The 19,799-nt window shown below is 38.7% G+C and overlaps 1 protein-coding gene across 3 annotated transcripts in view; it reads right to left on the bottom strand.

Moving 5' to 3' along the window:
* The window catches only part of SPPL3 (signal peptide peptidase like 3), a 55,714-nt gene that overhangs the window by 22,203 nt on the left and 13,712 nt on the right, over positions 1 to 19,799 (bottom strand). For all 3 annotated transcript variants that reach the window (XM_041488842.1, XM_041488839.1, XM_041488841.1), the window contains exon 2: positions 505 to 582. In XM_041488842.1, the coding sequence (XP_041344776.1) occupies positions 505 to 582 (78 nt within the window). The remainder of the gene's footprint in view (positions 1 to 504; positions 583 to 19,799) is intronic.

Genomic DNA, 19,799 nt, shown 5'->3' with positions numbered 1-19,799 from the left:
CAGTTTTCAGATGCTTTGCTGGAGTTCAACACTGGCAGTGTTTCCCACTTCTCCATGAAGCTGTTACTGACACTCGAGCAAACAGCAGCGGGACCTGGGGATTGCTGTTCCACAGGACAGGTTTGAACTCACAGGACAGCATCCACAATCTGCCACCACTGATTAATGGACAGAAAACTCTGCTGTTGAGAACATTACCTTCTATCTGTCTCAGCAATCCTTTTCTACTCTTTAAATTATGATTTTACAGAGTTGTCCTCAAGGACTGACTTTTAAGTCATCTTATATGTGCTTGTACCATGACAAACAATTACACCTCTCAGAAACCCCAGCTCGCTATTATTTCTTCCTTTTCCATTTCCTTCTCAGAAGCAAATAATTTTAATGTTGGATATGTCTGACAAAGATACAATGAAACAAAAAGGCATAAGCCATATTCAGTCACTTGCAATATTTTTACTTGAAAAATAAAAACTCTGCAGAACCTTAAAAAGAAAACCTTACCTGAAACTGCCGTAGACTATGAGGAGAATAGAAATCAGGAAAGTAGACACTTGACTGGAATCCACAAGGGAATATGCCCTGGAATTAGGAAAAAGAAGGCAGGTTTGTCATTGTGAGTGTCCATTTCTTCAGTGCCATTTGCTAATTCTTTTTCTTATTTTAATACAAATACAGAACCAGATGACAAATTATGGCAGCTCCCTCTGAAGTTCTTGTCTCATCTAGAACACAAAACCTGTAGCTTGTGAATTAACTTATTTTATTCAAGGCTGCAGCATGAAAAACCTACACAGCCAAAAAAGGACAACTCAAAAGCCTTGTGGTAATTTATTCTGAACTCATCAGATTCAAGGTTTTTTTCCTCAAACCCATTAAAATTACTTCAATTGCAGCTACTGCAAAACCCTAACAGTAACCTGTTTTCCATAACACTTCTTACATCTTCAGAGTGGCAATATGGCAGTTAAGGCTCACTTAGCTGGGGGGGAAAACCCCAAACAAATGAAAAAAAAAACAAACCAAATCAAAGCCCAAACCTCACAACAAGCAGCAATGTGCATGTATTAAACCACACACAATCACTTCCCTATTCCACCTTGCAGATCACTCAGTGCAGGATTTCTGATGGACATTTCAGCAGGAAGCTTAAACCCAGCTTCATCCGATTGATCTCCTAAAGTAACACACCGTGTTTAAAGCATGGAAACATGAACATGAATGCAGCAGAGGCCACTGTGCTGGCAGGGGCACAGCAGGCAAGGAGAGGCTCTGGGAGTCACTCTGCAACTCCCAACAGGTTTTCCATAACTTGTGCTAAAGTAATGGAAAAGAACAAGAATAATACTCAATATTAATTGCATTAGTCTTATCCTACAAAAGACAAAAGACATAACTGAATATTTCTGAAACCAACACAAAAGCCTAGCCTGATTTCAGCAAGGCTATGGATATGGAACAAAGATAATTGAATTACATGATTGTTCCAAATTAAGTACCACTGAGCAAATAAAAACTGAAGATAAGAGACAGTTAAAGAAACACTCATCCCATTCCCAATTCAAAAGCAATTTAGAGATAATTGCCAAACCACTAGACACACAATTTAAAATACTTTTGTTTAATATATAAACACAAATGTGAATTTTCTACTACAGAAACTCAATATTAAACATCACTGACAAACAGACTGCCTCTTCTAGATGGAACTATATACTTGTGCAATAAGCTTTTAAGGAATTATAAACTGCTTAATTACCATTAATAACTTCCACATATCTCCACATTAAAAGTGAAAAACAGGTATCTTATTTGCTCATAATGTTGGCCAACACATAAAGACAATCTTAAGCTTTAAGTATTGTATTTTCTTTGTATGTATGACCTTTAGTTACCAGGCTGTGGAATAGAGGCCTAAAAAGCATCCATGAAGATCAATATAGTGAATTGCAAATACATGCAACATAATAACTCAGCACTTACAACCAGTGCACATGTAAATGTTCAGGTTATGCACAATATAGTTCACAGCCATTATTTTCATGCCATGGTTACAGCTAAACTCACACCAAAGGAAACAGCCTGAGGACAACCACACTGGGTTTATGTCCTGTTTCTAGCTCTGATTTCAGAGGGAAGCATTCCCTCATCCAGCCTGGCACAAAGGGAAGGGAAAGCTTTGTATTGTTTGGATTTGAGAATAAATAGTGGAACTCATCTATTAAAAGAATACTCAGAAACACCACATCTATGAGAAAAACAAAAAGAATGGAATTTCAGAATGGATTAAACATGGCCAGGGTTATGCTCTGAATTTTATTAACTTATGTTCATAAAATTTTATCTTCACAAATCTGCAAATACTTTTGAGATGAACAATGTTTTCTATATAATTCTTCATTCAATGACAACACTGGAGGCTATGATAATTAAAATGCCATTTTGTCATAATTTTAAACATTAGTCAAAACAGCGCTGTAAATGTTAAAAAGATTCATAAAACAGATAAAATAGAGATGATACATGGATCATGGATCAGCCCTGTGCATAATGCATCAGTTTTGTATTAAAACTGAGAGCCCTCTGGTTTGATGAAGAAACTGAAGAAATGCAAACTCATGTTAAACAATGACCTAACACATCCCAGCCCTGCTGACAGGCTGCAGTGGTGCTCAGGACTGCAACCTGCTGATTCTGTGCAATGCAGAAATAAGAATTAAAGTCCTTCCATCCTGCACAAGTGAAGTGCAGAGTAATTAAAAACTCATCACAGACCAGAGATGTTTCCTGACCACACCCCCACAGAGATCTTGTAACAGGACAACCTAAAAACTCAGTGTTGCTACCAGGATAATGGTCTGGGGAAATTCATATTCACTGATATTCCAGCAAACAGGGCCAGGGAGATACAGTCACACTTTCCTTCTTCCTCAGGCAGCTGGAAAAAAAAATAAGGCAAAACACACAGAGTGTGACAGGCTGAACCAAGAGAGCAGCTCAGGCATGTCCAGATTCCATCCAAAGTTTCCAACACAAGTAACCCACAAGCAAACCTGAAGAAAAATTTTACAATGCCAAAGTGAATCTCATTGTAATAAAACCTCACATCTTTTAAACATTAAATTTCCCTACATTATTTAAGGTATTGCACAAGACCTGAAACCAGAACTACTTCCTAAAATTCTAACCACTGACTGGATGGACAGCTTGTTAAGAAACTAAAAATCCTTGATCCCAAATAAATACTTCCTAACACATTAATCTAAGTTAGAGGTAATAAGCAAATGACTGTCACATGAAAGAATCAAAAAGTAAGATTACTTCCAAGTTTTTAATATTATTCAAAATGCCATGTCTTGCAAACCAATTTGTAATTTTAACTGAAATTTAAATAACTTTCTACAAGCCCAACAGATTCCACATGCACATAACAGGATTCTCCTATGGGCATATTTCAAGTATGCAAGTTCATATGCTCTCACAGCCAAACAGCATCAGTGCCATGTTCTTCTCAAATGGCATCAGCCAAAGCCAGAACCCACACCAATGACAGTTTTCAGAAGCTGTAGTCACATTTAAGCAGCCTTCCACTGCACATATAAAAATGCAACCAGCTTCCTTCTAACAAGGTATTTCTGCAAAACCCTTCAATCTTGGAGCAAGTAATGGAAACTTATGCAGAGAAAATGCCTGTAACAAGCTTGTGCAGTTATCCTTTGACTTAAGTACTGATTTCAGATGCAATTCTCAGTTTAATTCACTTAAACATGACAACCTACGAAGAAAATACTATTCTTCATCCTCAATCTGAAAATTAATACTGGATAAGGCCATGCTAAAGGCTCTTTTGAAGACTGACTTCAGTGCAGTTCACCTGCATGTCATGTTACAAGAACAACTCCCAACTCATTTCCAAACTCCAGCATATATGCAGAACACTGCTCAAAACACAAAGACAACATGGGTTTTCCCACGGAAGTACATTTTTCAGGATTCTTGCACTACCACACCTGAAAGTCAACATCCATGTAAGGAAGCTGGTTTAAGAATTAATATTAATAAAACTATCAGATTCTTACTTAGTTAAGTAAGAAGTAACTAATTATTATACCCTAGTACTTCATAAAACCAAGCACACCGGTGCCTTATGACAGTTTTCTCAGCCAGCTACTGAGAGGTGACTTCCCAACTGCTTCCTCTATAACCTGAGATCTCACTCTGAACCTCCATCTTTACGTGGCTGAGATCAATTTTCATAAATTCTCTGCCATTAGGTATCCATTTCTGGCAGCTTCATGGGCAAGTGCTCACAACACAGCCTGCTAAGGCATGCCAAGCCAGAGACACAGCAAGCACTGTTCCATAACATATTCTGTGTGTCCGCCCTACAGCCTCACAGTGAGAGCATTGTCCAGACAACAATCCCAGCAGAGCTGTCCAGCCTGGCACAGACTGCTCCATAGACCTTTACCTACAGAACAATTCCAGGGGTGCCCAGCCACTGGGACACACCACCGCTCCCAAGCAGCAACCGTGCAAAATACACCACAGCACTGAGAGCTGGCGTTCCAAGCAGCACTCTCCCCTCTTCTGGGAAAAAATGAATAACTTCTGTATTCCCAAGGGAACAGAGACCCACTTCATTCCCAGCCAGGGAAGATGGTAACCAGCTAATCAAAGTTGCCACAACAACAGTAATGGCGCTACACTGAAGACACTTGGAAGCTCTTTTCTCTGAATCAGCAGCTGCAGGTCAAGCACTTTGCCCCTGTCCCTCCATGTACAAGCTCACCCATCTTTGTGGACATTCACCCTACCAGGTCTCTGCCATCTGCCTATTGTTTTTCTACTATGTACCTTCTGGGATTTTTTTCTTCTGCATTTCCACTCAAGAAAATCACCCAGTCAATATAAGCACTGGTTTTCATGTTTCATCTCTTCCTTATCACCAAAAGACAAGCAGTTTCTGGGTAACAGTCCTTCCTTCCAAACCTGAAGAAGGAAACCTCAGGCAAAGTCTGGTGATTCTTTTTGCCCTCTGTGTTGAGCAATAAGAATCTGCACCTTGCTTTGTTCACTGAAGACCCAAACTAGGAACCAAAGGTGTCTCCAGATGACAGTGCAGAGCATTCCCCTCTACACAACCCACCTGTCATGGGCAATCTGAAATGGCCACAAGCCAACACAGCCATCACAAAAGCAACTTCTCACCTTTTCCAATCACCTGTCCTTCTCCATGTCATCTCATCTCATCTCTGCATAACCATCAGCAAAATCACACACAAAACCAGACTGAGGAACCTGCCTCCCAGAATAATAAAGAACAAATAGGAAAGTTTCTCAAGTGATTCAGACTCCTGATCTGGCCCATCTCTGGACATAAAATCAAAAAGAAAAGACTTTTCAGTGGCAGCATTAGCTTAAGTACCCCAAAATTATTGCTCAAGATACTAGGGAAGTTTTATGTACTTGGAATAAAAAAACCTTTTCTGTTTGTACAAGATGCCTACTAAATGTATGATCATAAAAATTCAGCCCATCGATGAGTAAGTACCACTCCTGACTTCCAGGTACAAGAGAAATTATTGTGAAGAATTCTGCCAAGGGGGTAATGAGAGGCCTGTCCCCTGAAGTTTCCATAGCAATGCAAACTAAAGACCTTGGATATGAATCATTCTCAGAGAAAAGCTGCTGTAACAGCAGCAAGACAAACCTTCCCTGCATACTTACTGTACCTATACAAGAATGCAAATAATACAGCAACAAATAAATCACAATTACTTGGAAAGTGCAGCAGATGAACTAAGTTCACTAAAGCTCACATGAAGAGAGACTGCATTTCATCACTTTTTTTTTTTTTTTTAATCAGTGATCAAAACATCCAAGAGTTCACAAGATTGAGGAAAACAAGACTATAAAAGGATGGTGAGCATATTAGATAGGCTCGAGTACGGATGGATTAAAATAGAAAAGTTTTTGCTGCGTTTAACAGGACCAAATCTACAACTTGAAGACATCACAGAATCACAAAGTCACACTGGGATTGTAAGGAGATAATTTAATTCACTGATCTTACTCTGGGGAGAGACAATCAGTCATGACAGGTGTTTACCTCATCTGTTGTTTAAAAAACTAACTGGTGAAAAATTAAGGGACTTTGTTGACATGTAAGTCTTTCTGACCACAATTATTGTCCACAATTTTTCTCTTACACAAAAGTCCTTTTCAAAACTCATGGAGAGCTTTTCACACTGGCCACATCTGGGGTAAAGTGGATCCATACATGAATGGATATTTCCACTTGCATTTTTCAGTTTCTGAAGGATGTGGCTGCTTGAGAAGTGACCACATAAAACTTCAAATATTCTTCAGCCCATGTTAAATCCATGACTATTTACCCAATCAATATGGTACTCTTGACCTGCATTTCAAATACCACCCTTATAATCAAATGTCCACTGTCTCCTCACAAGTTAAGTGACAATAATCCATGCCCAACATAACATGCATCCCAACTCTCTTCAAAAGAAAATTCCTCATAGGCAGGTACCAGCACTGGAAGAGTGACAATAGGGCACCTCCCTCTGCCTCTCCCTCCCTGCTCTGTACTCATCATTCATTTTCAGAACTTGCTGAGGGTACAAATTCAGTGTGAGGGTCCCATCTCAGCTGCTGGGCAAAGGGAAACAGAAAAATCCTCAACATAACACAAAAAAACCACCAAACCAAATCTGAACTATCAACTTCTGCTGGAAATCTGGTGTTCAATGTTCAAAAATCAAGGATGGAGAAAATTTCCACTCCCCTCCCTCCAAGTGTTTCATGTATTTCAAAGCATTTTTAGTGTGTTTATTCCATCAATGATTGTCTTAGCAACAGAAAAACAGAAAGTCAAGAAATAGCAGCTGGTAAACTTGAAGCAAGTTGAAGAGTATTTCTGCACTTCCTCAGCCCCACACCACATTTTTAGAGCTATTAAATCCACACAGAAAACAACATTCACCCTTACACTGCTGCACTGACCCAGTGACTGTGGCTTTTTTGGATCATGCAAGAATGTGCCATTCATGAGGAAAACATTTTCCTGAATCTACCTGCTTTGTAAGCTTTTAAAACGTTCTACTATTTTATTCCTTAAAAAGAGTGTGTGGTAACTCAGTGATCAGGGCAATTTATTGCTAAGAGCAATTCATTTCTGATGCTCATGTACCTGGCATTTGTGAGCTGCCACTGTAGAATTATTTATTAAGAGCACAAATCAAACTCAAGGACTCCAGAGCACAGTCCTAAGGCACATGAAAGAAGAGCACTGCCATGGACATGAAGATCAATTACAGCTAATTGCACAAATACTCATTTTGGCTGGGGGGTGGACTCACTCCATAGGTAAAACCAATACTACTTTTTTCCTTTACTGGATTCCAGGTCAAGGGTATGACTAAAAAGCCTCTTTCAGCTGCCTTGCGTGTGTAAGATATATACATATTTAAGAGCCTCCATTAGGCTTGCTGCCAAACCAATGTTAAATCTGAGTGTAACAGTTAAAGGTATAATTTTAAGTGTGAAGTCATGGCACCCACAGCTGTAAACATATCTCAACACTATTCCATTCTTTAGTGTGATTCATAGGAAAAGCAAGCAAATTGCTATGGCTTTGCTTCTGTTAAAGGAATAGCTTGTTTTCTAAAGTAAGTTTACAGTTTCATCTCATTGTCACGTGCAGATCTCACTGTCATGCTAAGTATGAGTAATTCATGAAAACACGGGCTATGTCAGAAAATAAAACAAATCTAAAGTGAAACAAAACATAACAAAGAGAAAAGAGTAATATTAAATGTCCCACTAAAACCAGACTTTTGTACACAGACTCTGTTAGGGCTCAGGCAGGCATTTCAAACTGTAACCAGAGAACAATTCTGCTGTTTACCAGGCAGAGGTCCCAGAACAACATTTTCACACTATTAAATACCATACATATATGTATTTTTTTCTACTCATACAATTTTAAATCCCAAGCACCTCTTCTATCCTTTCCAGAAAGCTGTTTTCCTAAATTATGCCTGCAAAACCAAATTCTAAGCTCCCAGCTAAATTGCTAAGAGCAAACACTCCTCTGAGCTCACTCTGAGAGGAAATTGAAGTATCCAGTAAGGCATCAGGAGACACAGTCTTGAAAAAAAAAATTTTCTGTTAAAAACATTCTCAGAGCTACTCCTTTGGTTCACCCAACTGTCTGCCAACAGAACAAAGAATAACATGTTTCACAGTTTTTAGGCATTACAGCCACTGCAAGATTTCCAGATTTCACATTCAGCTTGGAGCACTCATTTCCTTGCAGGAATGGGAGCACAACTTCCAGTCCCTGCACGGAAGCATAACAATACTTTAATCATTCAAAGGAGCATTATTCCAAATCAACACAGGATAGTGCTCATGTATCCCAAAAATATTTTCAGCTCCTAATGTCCCCAGAGCTCTGGTGGAACCACAGTCAACAGGATATTTGGGAGCAAAATTTGCAATCAGTGGTTAATGGAGAAAAATTAACCAGTACAGCTTCAAGTAAGTTGTACTGGACACACATATCTGAATATGAAGTAGCCTGAACTAAAATAAATATCCAAAAATCATATGGCTTGTCTTTGACATTGTTGTCACAGAAAACACTGCCTTTTTTATTCCACACTGGAATGGGAGCCTGGATACATAATATTTATCTCTTACCTAAACACACACACACACAAAATACTTTTTTGACATTCCTTATGTTATTGAGGAGGGTTGGTTGATTAGGGTTAGGTCAAGAGTTTTGCTCTAAACTTGACAAATGAAAAGAGATCTCTCAACCCTCCCTCCTTTCTTTCTCAAAGAAAGAAAAAACAAGCAGTCATGAAAAGCAGAGCATGCTTTTGCTGTCAAATATATGTGACCACCAGCCAAGGAATCCTCTCCAGGAGCAAGATTTTGAAATTGTATCACCAGGATTTTGAAAATGTGAAAAGTACATCTATACAATGATGTCTGCAATAGGGGACTTCCATTGAAGGAGGAGTATAATTTCAATGAGTTAAACTGAACAGTAATACGTGGAAAAACACATTTGGTATTAAGATACAGAGCTCGTTAGTAGCAAATGTTTTACTTGATTTTGAACTTTAATTGTGTCATGTTTGTTTTAATTGAGCTGTAGCAGATTAGGCAACTTCTTCTACAACATTGGCATCGTACTGCAAACCAGCCCCAGCAAACTGCTGAGCCAATGCACAGCCCTGGCTCTGTTTCCTAAAACTATTGTTACTTTTATCCCTCCTTGACAATTAAATCTGAAGGACTCCAGCTTATGATAGGATTTGCCTATGTTGGTTTGAAAATCGAAAGCTTGAGGCAAGGAAAGCCTAACAGGTTCCACTGCAAATTGTATCAACTTCAGTTTGCTCACCTCTGGCTTCAGGGGCGTTAAGAGTTTTGCAAACAAAACCTGCTTTTTCAAAAACTTGCCACTACAATTAGTTTGGGTTTTGATACTAAAACTTATTCATGGACAGGAGAAGAAGAAAGAATTAGAAAAAATCATTACAGCCCCGTTTTTGTGAAGCAAGTTTTCATTCAGGCCAGCAGCTGCACAATCAGCAGGTGTGACACAAAGAGGAAAGGAGCCAAGATGTGGCCATGAACAAGGTGGGACTAAAATCCTTTTGGGAACACCTTACAGTTAGATCTCACTAAGCACATTGTAATACACACACCTCTAATCCAAGCTTTGCTGGAGCTAATGTAAATTAAACAAAACTAACCTTCCATGCAGAAGTAAGCACTGCTTTAATTAAGTTAATTTTCAAAACAGACCATAAGTACTGTAGTTGCTGCAATATATGATAGCATTTTATAATATTGTGTGCTATTTCAGTCCTTTCAGATTTGGTTTTCACTAGTAAACTGCAGACAACTTTGCTCCAGCAGCACAACTCCACCACAGTACAACAGCTCGAGGCACTGGCCATTCACTAATAATAAACGCCAGCACCAACAACAAACAGGCTATTCAGTGAGGTGCAAGAAGTAGCCATACTACATTTGCTAGGGCCAAACTATCAGCTTGTTTAAAAGGTGTTTGAGGAGGAGGAAAAAATATAAAACCCATTTGCTGAACTAATTAAAGCAACTGTATTGTCTTTAACTGCCTTCATAAATAATCGCTTTACAAAATACTTCAGTTTACTGCAGAGGGTAGATTCAAATTTTGCTGTAGTACCATAAAAATTGCCAAACAGAAGTATGAACACAATGCTTTTGTGGAAGAATTAAAATCAGCAAATATCAGAACAAGATGGAAATATATCTAACTATGTCAATGCACATAAATATATTTATGAGACGTCTGACAAAGCAAGAGAGTTGCAGTTCAGCCGCAAGAAAGAACTGACCACACAGGGAGACTTTCCTCATCGAGAAAACTGTTTCCACCTTCCACAAATAATCAAGAGGAGAACTGGAAGGAGGGAGAAGAGAGGAGGTCAAATCAAGATCTGTTACACACAATCCTCTCTTGCCAGAGCCACAAGTATATTTCTTTATGTAAATTTTCAGATTCCAACAGACCAGTGAACTCTGCAAAGGTCAGTCCAATATTTAGCCTACTCCAAAGACTTGCTGAAACAGCTCTTTTATCTAAATTACCACTTTCAACTGTATGAATTTTCAAAAAATAGCCCTTTTTACATCAGGAAAAAAGGCAAATCAAGGGTGTGGTTACCCTAATTAAAGTCTACAAAGTACCACTGTGCAAGCTGTCTACAGTTTTATGCTAGACAGCCTAATCAAGATCCAAATAACATCGTGTTTCAGAAAGGGCCATTTGGAAATGCCAGTGGTTATCCTTGGCACAGGAAAGCTTTCTGCAATTTTGATGGCTAAGACTTCTTTGGATTATAAAGGTATCAATTTATATCCCAGTCATATATGCAACCTGGAGTTTTCAATCACTTGGTGGTAAAGCTCTGCATTACACAGAAGGTTGCTCAGTGCTGGGTTTCATTTTATGGAACATATTCTAATTACCTGAAAAAAATAAAAACTTCCCTAGAATCTTCACCCTAGGTTCCCATCTATGTTTTGATCTCTGTAAGTATTTTTATACTTAAGAGAAAAAAGCATTAGAATGACTATAATCCTATAAAACAGGAGGATGCTCCCTACTTCCAGTTTACAGTAAAACACTTTTACCTTGCAGAGCGAGTCCCGGCCTCTCCCACACAGGAATCCCCATCCCTGAAGTGACACAGGAGGTGCTGCTGCTGCCAGCTCAGCCTGGGCACAGCTCTTCCACCCGGGCTCAGGGGGTGCTGCTCTTACCGCAGCGCCAACGCTGACAAGCAATTTCTCTCATGACTCAACACTGTTCACACAGCTGCCGCACCACAACTTCCACATTCAGCCAGCAGATCTCAGAGGACCCTATGCTGCAAGCTGATAAAACATGGGAGTTTCTGGAATTTGAAGTTAAATACTTGTCCCAGACCTCACTGCTGCTCCATCTGGACCTGGAAGACGGTGGTGAGCAAATATCTCCTATCTGCCTCACAATTAAGAGATTCATATTTACTTTGCAAGTTATTGACAAGCAATTAATGTACCACCTCTGACAGTGTGTTGTGTAACACTGTCTACACGCACAATAAATGTATGTTTTCACTTAAGGAAAAATAAACAAATAGAACCAAATCCAACCTCTCTCAAATAGTCAGAGAACATCAAAACAAGCTCATAAAATTGGGCATAGCCTTACTTTTGAGTATTTTCAAACCATGACACTTGGACTTTAACTTTTTCTAAATTTAGAAAAGAGGGATAGGAAGACTTCAGCTCTACACTTGCTCATGTCAAGAACTCCAAGAAGCTACTTGGGCCTGTAATAGACTCAAAGCTCTGAAAGAATATCAGGTTACTTTGGCAGACACAGGCACAGAAGTCAAACTAAGTTGAACCGGTCTATTTTCCAAACAAACATGATCAAAAGACACAAAAAGTAGAAAGCAGAAAGTATTATCATTATTCCTGATAATACAAGAAAAAAGTGCTGGTGGGGCAAAAAATGAGCCTCAAGTGGGTGAAGGAACTACCAGCAATGAATCCAGAAGATGTAAGGTATGTTTCCTTTCTTCCTTGAAGCAGCAGCACTGACTGAAATACGCCTACTACTCTGCTATGTAAGTGAAAAGCCAAGGAGTTAAAAAGAAAAGCCAACAAAACAACAACAAAAGCAAAAAAAACAAACGTTCCATGGAGCTGAACGAAAAGCCTGAAGTAAAATCTCACACCTGTACAATACCTGTAGTATTGTAATGATAATATTTCAAAGTTCCAGTACTTCATTTTTCAAGAATAATGCACTGCTAATCACAAAACCAAAAATAAAATTCTAAAATAAAAAAGCAACACAATTTGCTTTTTGAATAGCGAATGCAAGGCAATTTCTTGCAAAATACTAAACTCCTTTAAAAAGAAAATAAATTAGGACCTACACAACCAATATATCAAAGAGCAGCTTTTCACTACTGAATGAATCCCACCCAGAGAGAATGCACAATTCCCATGCTTAGTTCAGTTACAACTGAGGCGGTACAAAGGGGAAAATTAAGTTTAAAACTGGGAATTTCCTCCTGTTCTGATGCAACTCACACCTTCAAGCACAGGACACACTCCACAAAGTCTCTTAATGGGAAGAAATTACTATTTTACTTAGCACAGAAGGACAACCCAAACAAGCAAATGTGTGTTTATTCGAGGAAGAAAATTTCTGAGCATAAAGCACAAAGATGAGACTACACACAAATACAGCCAACCAATATAGGTATCTGTGCCAAAGACTGGGTGACTCAGGGTATCATGAAGCAGGAAACAGAATTTCAGCTTCAATTGTTAGCATGGCACTAAATGCACATAAACAGACTCTAATGTAATTACCTTGTTAAAACTGCATATGATTTACTACAGAAGTCAATTAGGGTTTTACACTCTGAGAATTATGATTTCCCCGTACTAGTGAACCTATTAATGCCAGTAGTTTGGACAGACACTTTTTTTCCCTGAGGTGGTCTCTCAATCTTCCTTTTTTTAAGTCATGTGGTGTAAGAACACACAATCCATCCAGCACAGAAGGGAGAGAGAACTGCTGAGGGGGAAGGCAGGCTCAGCTATGAATTTAGTTTCAGTGTGAGCAGAATTACTAGCCTGTCACTGGGATGAGTGCAGAGAAGAGTTTCTAAGATGACCAGGAGAGATAGGAACTGAGTTTATTTAGTCTGCAAAAATACACAGTAAGGGGAGAAGCTCACAGGCAAAAGGAAACACCAAGTGGAAGAACTATGAGATTAAAACGACCTAAAATTGTGTGACAATAGGGGAACCTACACTCTTTCCCAACACCAAACCGTAAACTGGATCCAATTTCCCCCTCAAATACAATTTCTTTTCCCAATTAACATCTCAATAGTCACAGGAACACTAGTGACAACACAAGAAGTGGCAGTTCTTCAAAGTTTCCCCCACTGTGCTTTTTTGCGGGAGGGGACACTAAAACCCAAAGAACACAAAAACCAAATGGACCAGTTCCAAATGTATTACCCAGTATGCTCTTTTCAGTCTTGAGAAACAAGAAAAAGAAGGAGAACATGTCCTACTGCTCTTTTGTACTCACTTATTCTAAACAGTAGAGGTTTAATTAAATGATAATGTTCAGAGATTATTAGAGGCATCTCACATGCTGGGCTGGGCCTCCAAATGCTGAAATGCTTATTAACAGCAAATTTTCTTAACAGCAACTGTCATGTCTTCAATATTGCACCACAAAAACCTTCTGGACAAACAGGAGTCTTCATGTACAGGACCAAATTAAATCTCTGTTTGACCAGCATCAAATTACAGCAACCTGAAAAGTGAACTAGTTTCATCAGAGAGATATTGTCATTTCATTATGTATCATTCTCCTTCTACAAACATAGAACTGAAATGTACACCCCAGATGCAGCATCAGACAACACACAGGGTGAGTCTGTAATATTCTGCAAGCCCAGGGATAGCCAGGCTTGAAAACTACTAGAAATCCCAAACAAAACCAAAATACTATTTTTACTGGACAAAATGTTTGCCTTTTAAAAAGCAAATTTCTAGGTAAAGGCATTGAGATAACATTACACAGGAAAGTAAATTCTCTCCTGTTTCAAGTCATCCACTAATTTGCACCAGTCATTCTAAACACACATCTCATTTCATTAATTCAAGCTGTACTCCTTTAATGGGAGAAACTGCAATACAGAAGAGCAGAGATCCAGTTCTAAAAAGTTTTTCTCTCAATATTCATTAAATGTCACAGCAGAGTCAGATTACATCTTTACCAGCATAAACCAAACCCAGACAAAACGCCAGTCCAGCCCTGACAGGAGCAGCCACATCAGATTTTTCAGGAGTTAGTAAAAATTATGACACTTCCAACCACATAAGGATAGAAAGAGAAACACATAAACGCAAATCAGGTTAACTTCTGTTCTTTCCATCTTTAACAGCATTGCTTTGATAAGAGCGAACAGACACTTCAGTATGAATTCTGAACCCACAGAAGCAATGGCCTCCAATTTTGACATTAACTTAAAATAATTTCCCCAAGGATTAGGGAATTAACAGCTCAATTCTTTTAGGAAAAACACAGAACTGCTGGGCTCAATAGGAATGTCCATGCAGCAGCAGGCTCAGAACAACTTAATATATGCCTGGCATCCAGGAGCTACTATAAAACAAACATGATGTGGTTTTGAACACAGGCTGCTGATGCCATAGTAGAAGACTCAGCTTTCCAGGAAATTTTACATGCTGGAAGCCTAAATGCTGATCCTTCACCATCTGTTTCAATTCACATTTTCATGTAAAGTATGGAGTGAGTAACAAAACATAAATCAAAGTAAGTGACCGGATTTAAACACTTCGAATAAACAAAACAGTCTTTTCAACTTGGCAACAGTCTCCCACTATCAACATTCAAACAACTGAAATCAAACTGTATTTGTGGGGAGGAACAATCTCTTATCACACCAACAAATACACAACTGGAGAGACAGAAACCTTTCAGCATGTACACATGAGAGCTTTGACATCCACAAGGGATACATAAAACACCTATGTATCATTAGTTTGAAAAACTGCCTCCCACCAGAAGCAGATTTACCATTTTATCAACAATATTAGAAAACTAGAATAGTTTTTCAAACTGACATTTGAAAATCTGAAGCTTCCTTGCTTAAGGAAAAGAAGAGTATAGAGCTAAGGACATTCAAAATGTACTGAGAAAATAAAAAGGGGATGTCACAGTTCTCTAAGCAGCACCTGGAAACTGCTATGGGAGAAAAATAACCCTGGGCTGGAAATGCAATGTTTCAGCAATCAATATTTTCATAACACATTAGCATATTTTCACAAGACTTTTGATGTAGTAATTCAAACCAGGCAGGCAGGATCCATTTTAAAAGCAGTATTGTGTATAATCAAGGGTGTAAGACAGCTCATATAAAAGAGAAGTCAGCCTCTTTTTGAAGTCATTTCAGTTTTAATTCACTTAACTTTCACAATTTACCTTGAGGTTTTTTCCCATATACATACAACATATATGGAAAAGACTTAAAATCATTACATACAACTTAAATTTTCTATTCCAAATCCTATATTGTACCTGTATCATTTTTTTTCATTTCTGAATCCAAAAAACTGTTTAACAGTGATGAGAACAATTTTCTCCAATCAACTGATCTCAATCAATTTCTTTTTCAGCCAGAATGCAAACACCTGGAGTCTTAGAAACATTTCAAATATAATCCTTATGTCCCCCCTAACCACTCCTAATGTGGCACCTCTGCTTGGTTTCATCCCTGCTCTGGATTCCAAAGTCTCAAAGCCACCTACAAAAATACTACAGAGCTAAATCCTCCCAATATCCTTCTGTAATCCCAGAGGTACTCTGAGCAACAGACCAGTCTGAAAATACCCAAGTGCCCTGGGAAGGCAGAGATTACACTCTGTTGTGCTGCATCTGTATTTCTGCTGATATTTCTTGCTCAGAAACAAAATGCTTTCTTGGAAAAGGTTCTGTAGTGAACATCCAGATGTTTAACCTTCCTAAAAATAACCAAGTTCATCCTTGGAGCAGTTGTAATTCCAGAGCACCCTTTAGGCAAAAGCACTCACATCAGAACTAGAACATAAACTCACTCCAACAAAAGTCAAACTCAGGAAAATGTAGTAGCAAGATGACAAAGATGATTTGAACATTGGAATTTTTGGTTGATTGCTGAAGACACCTGCTAAATTTAGACACAATTCATGGTGAATTTGCCAATTGCATTGACTCCTGTACCTAAAAACAATATCTTATTTTGAGACCAAAAAAATACTAAAATGCTATTTCACTTTCATAACATTATTTAAATTTGATTGCACAGGTGAACAAAGTAAAATTTAAAATTTTAAAATATCCCTCAAGCATCCTTTTTGTTTTATTTGAAAACTCCTTTTGTGTAAGAAGTAAAGCACCATGAGGATGTAGCTAACACAAATTTTAAGCTGTTTCTAAAATACTATCTCACCACTGTTTGGCACTGGGGAGACTTTTTAAGTTAAGATTTTATGCATGAGCAACTGCAACTTGTGTTGCACAGATTAAGCTGAACAACAACAAAAATCACAACAGCTCAAAGTTTCAGACATTTTCCCTGCCTGTTTTGTTGTCTGTATTTTAAGACGGTTCTAAATAAAAGGATTTCAAATGCAAGGAAAAGCAAATAATTATGCAAAATTAACAAGGCTGGGCAACATTTTAAGATGAGAATGAGAGAAAAATGTGACAAAAAGGTGACAGATATGATATGTGGGTGAAAAAGAGAACTTTACTTCAAAGTGAACTTTTTTCACTCAAGACTGAACACTGGTTTGTCCAGATATTTTTCTCTAATATCTCCCAAAATTTCTTTTAAATGTAAGAGTATAACTCTTGGAAAACACATTTCAACACAGTTCTAAAAATACCAAACACATACAGAACCATGCACCTCTTAAGGCAAGGGTTCACATTTATTAGTAATGCTGCAGGACATGTTGAGGTTGCACTTCTGCAAGTCAGAGGCAGATTCTCAGTCAGCAACCAGCATTTGCTGGCACCTCAGCAGGCAGATGGGAACAATTCCCTTTTTTTTGAACTGCCATGCTACCTATATATTTGTCATGTTCAGTCAAATGGACACAGGTTATTCAAGTCCCCCTCCCGGGGGCACCTGAAGCCCTTCACTTCCAAGACCAGCTCCCCAAGCAGTCAGTGGAGAAGGACACACTTCTGCCCAGGGCTGACAAGTGTCCTCTGCTCCCTCCATTCCCTTCAGGTATTTATGCAGTCCTGGAGCTGAAGTTTAAAATTGAGTTGATGTGAATAATCACCCCATAATTTCTGCTAGGTTTCTGGTATATACCAGTAAGAATTCAATTAATCTACATAGGTTTTGTGTAATAGTTGGTATTTTCTGTCTCTGATTAATAAATGCAAAGGAAAGAAACACTGGATTAAAAGTAGTATGATTTTAAAGAACTACATGCAAAACATGCATGCAATCCCAAGAGTTTTTGCTCAATTCAGCTCATGATGAAGTCTTCGTTCTTTTCTCTTTCAACAGCTCTCACTTATTATGTTCACCTAAGCAACCCCATGGGAAACCACAGACATTACTAAATATCAGAAACTCAGTGGAAGGGAAATGCTGGATTTGACCAGGAATGTGATGACAAAGAGTTTGCTCTAGGCTTCTTTCATGTTTTAGAAAGCCAATTTGCTTTCAGTTCATTTTAGGGGGGGAATGACATAGATTCCAGAGACGTAGTCAGCTATATGAAATCTTGTTTCACAAAACAGAAAATAGGAACCACAATGTCTGCCCCCCTGGGAACAGAGGATAAACATCTAATCACACAGGCTCTTACGAAAGAAAACATTATCTTTTATTAAGAAGAAAGACTAGAAAAACATTCTTTTTCAATACTAGGCATTTGATTTTCTGCAGTAAGTGTGCAATGGCAGTACATCTCAGTTCCAGACGAGGTACAGTATGAACTACCACAATGCCATTGGTAAAGCTGATGATTTTCATCTTTTTCTATCAAACAAGATTTAGTAATAACTGTTTCCATAGAGAGAAGAAAGTATACAAATTACCCACCAAATTTCAGACAAGATGGAATTTAACTCATCTTACCCATAACAACAGGAAAAGGAAAAGAAAGCAGAAATAGTACCTGGCTTATGATACACAGTCACAACATAGCACAGAATTATTAGTCTTAGAGTCTCCACTATAACATGTGGACAAAGACACTGCCATCAGCTTTCTTCAGTGTTGATACTTCCCTGGTGTTTAACATGTACCTTAATCAGGTCTCCTAATTTCCCTCTGAACTCCAACCAGGACCAAAATAGTCTGCTGGATTTATTACTCATTTGTCAGATTTTGCAATGGCTTCCCATTCATTTCACAGTTACAAAAGAGTTTCCTTGGGGTTTGCAAGACCTGTGTAAGAAACTCTGCTCAGCATGAAACTGCCAGTCATCAGTTCTAGAGGGAACTCATGGCCTTCCCAGTTTCAAGCCCTCAGTTGTGAGCAGAAGGGTCTCTCTCAAGGTGTTCCTCTCTTGTGGAACATAAATTTGGCAGGGGCACTGTGCTGCTCCTAACCCCATGCCTCCATATGCACCAGACAAAACATGTCTGGCTCTTCTATCCTCCCTTCAGGAGACAGATACCATGAACCAGGCCATGTATCTTCACTGGTAAACAGTGAGCCACCTTGGCAGTAAGTGTTCCATAAATTTATAAGACAGATAAATTGTGAGCATAAGTAAGCTGTATTCCTTCCCTGCCCATCTTTCTGTGCAACTCTAGCAGTGTCTTAATTAGCAGCATGAATTATTTGCCATGGTAATAAGGAGATATTCAAAGCACAGAATGATAATTTCCCTTAAAGTTCAAACAAGACACTGGCTGGAGATGCACCTCCTGAGACATTATTAGGAAAAGACAAATAAAAATCTCTACCAAATAAAAGCATCTCTACCACATCCGTGGCCAGACTATTGCAAAAGTGAAAAATTTCTTTTCAAAACACAATACAGGTACATGAATGCTGTGATGCTTCCCATGGTGAGCTATGAGAAATATAAGTAACTATGCCTGGAAAAGTCCAAGCACAACTGAGCTAGTTCCTAACCATATTCAGACAATTGTCACAGACAAATTGTGGCAAAACAGCAGCTTCTGTAGCAGTTGATTACAGACTTCTGATACCACAGCATAAGCCACTCGGTAGCAATTATTTTCTTTTGAGGGATTAACCAATTATCAATTGCTAAAAGAAGGAAACACAACAAAAAGCCCCCAGCCCAAGCAAATGCCCCGAAGTATAGAAGCCATTTCACCAAACAGAAAAACACCCCAGCTCCTCATTTCCATTGTGACTGTATGGAATGTGCCTTAGTGGAAATTACACCTGGTACAGAACCCAACACTTGTTAATAAGCAAAGCAGGAAACTGCTTACCCAGTCACTAAACTCTACCGATAGCATGCACTTCCAATTCTCTCTTAACGTCATGAAAACAACACAGATCTTAAATCCAACCAACACAGCGACAGAAAGGGTTTCTCAGCCATTCTCTTCACATTTTCTGCTCCAGAGAGTTTTCCTACCTTTCCAGCAGGGAAAGCCCAGTTTGGCTGG

The sequence above is a fragment of the Pyrgilauda ruficollis genome, unplaced genomic scaffold, assembly GCF_017590135.1.
Source record: "Pyrgilauda ruficollis isolate IOZ18807 unplaced genomic scaffold, ASM1759013v1 scaffold9, whole genome shotgun sequence".
In the NCBI taxonomy this organism is placed as follows: Eukaryota; Metazoa; Chordata; class Aves; order Passeriformes; family Passeridae; genus Pyrgilauda; species Pyrgilauda ruficollis.
Note: the sequence above shows the minus strand (reverse complement) of the source record. Positions and strands in the feature narration are given on the sequence as shown.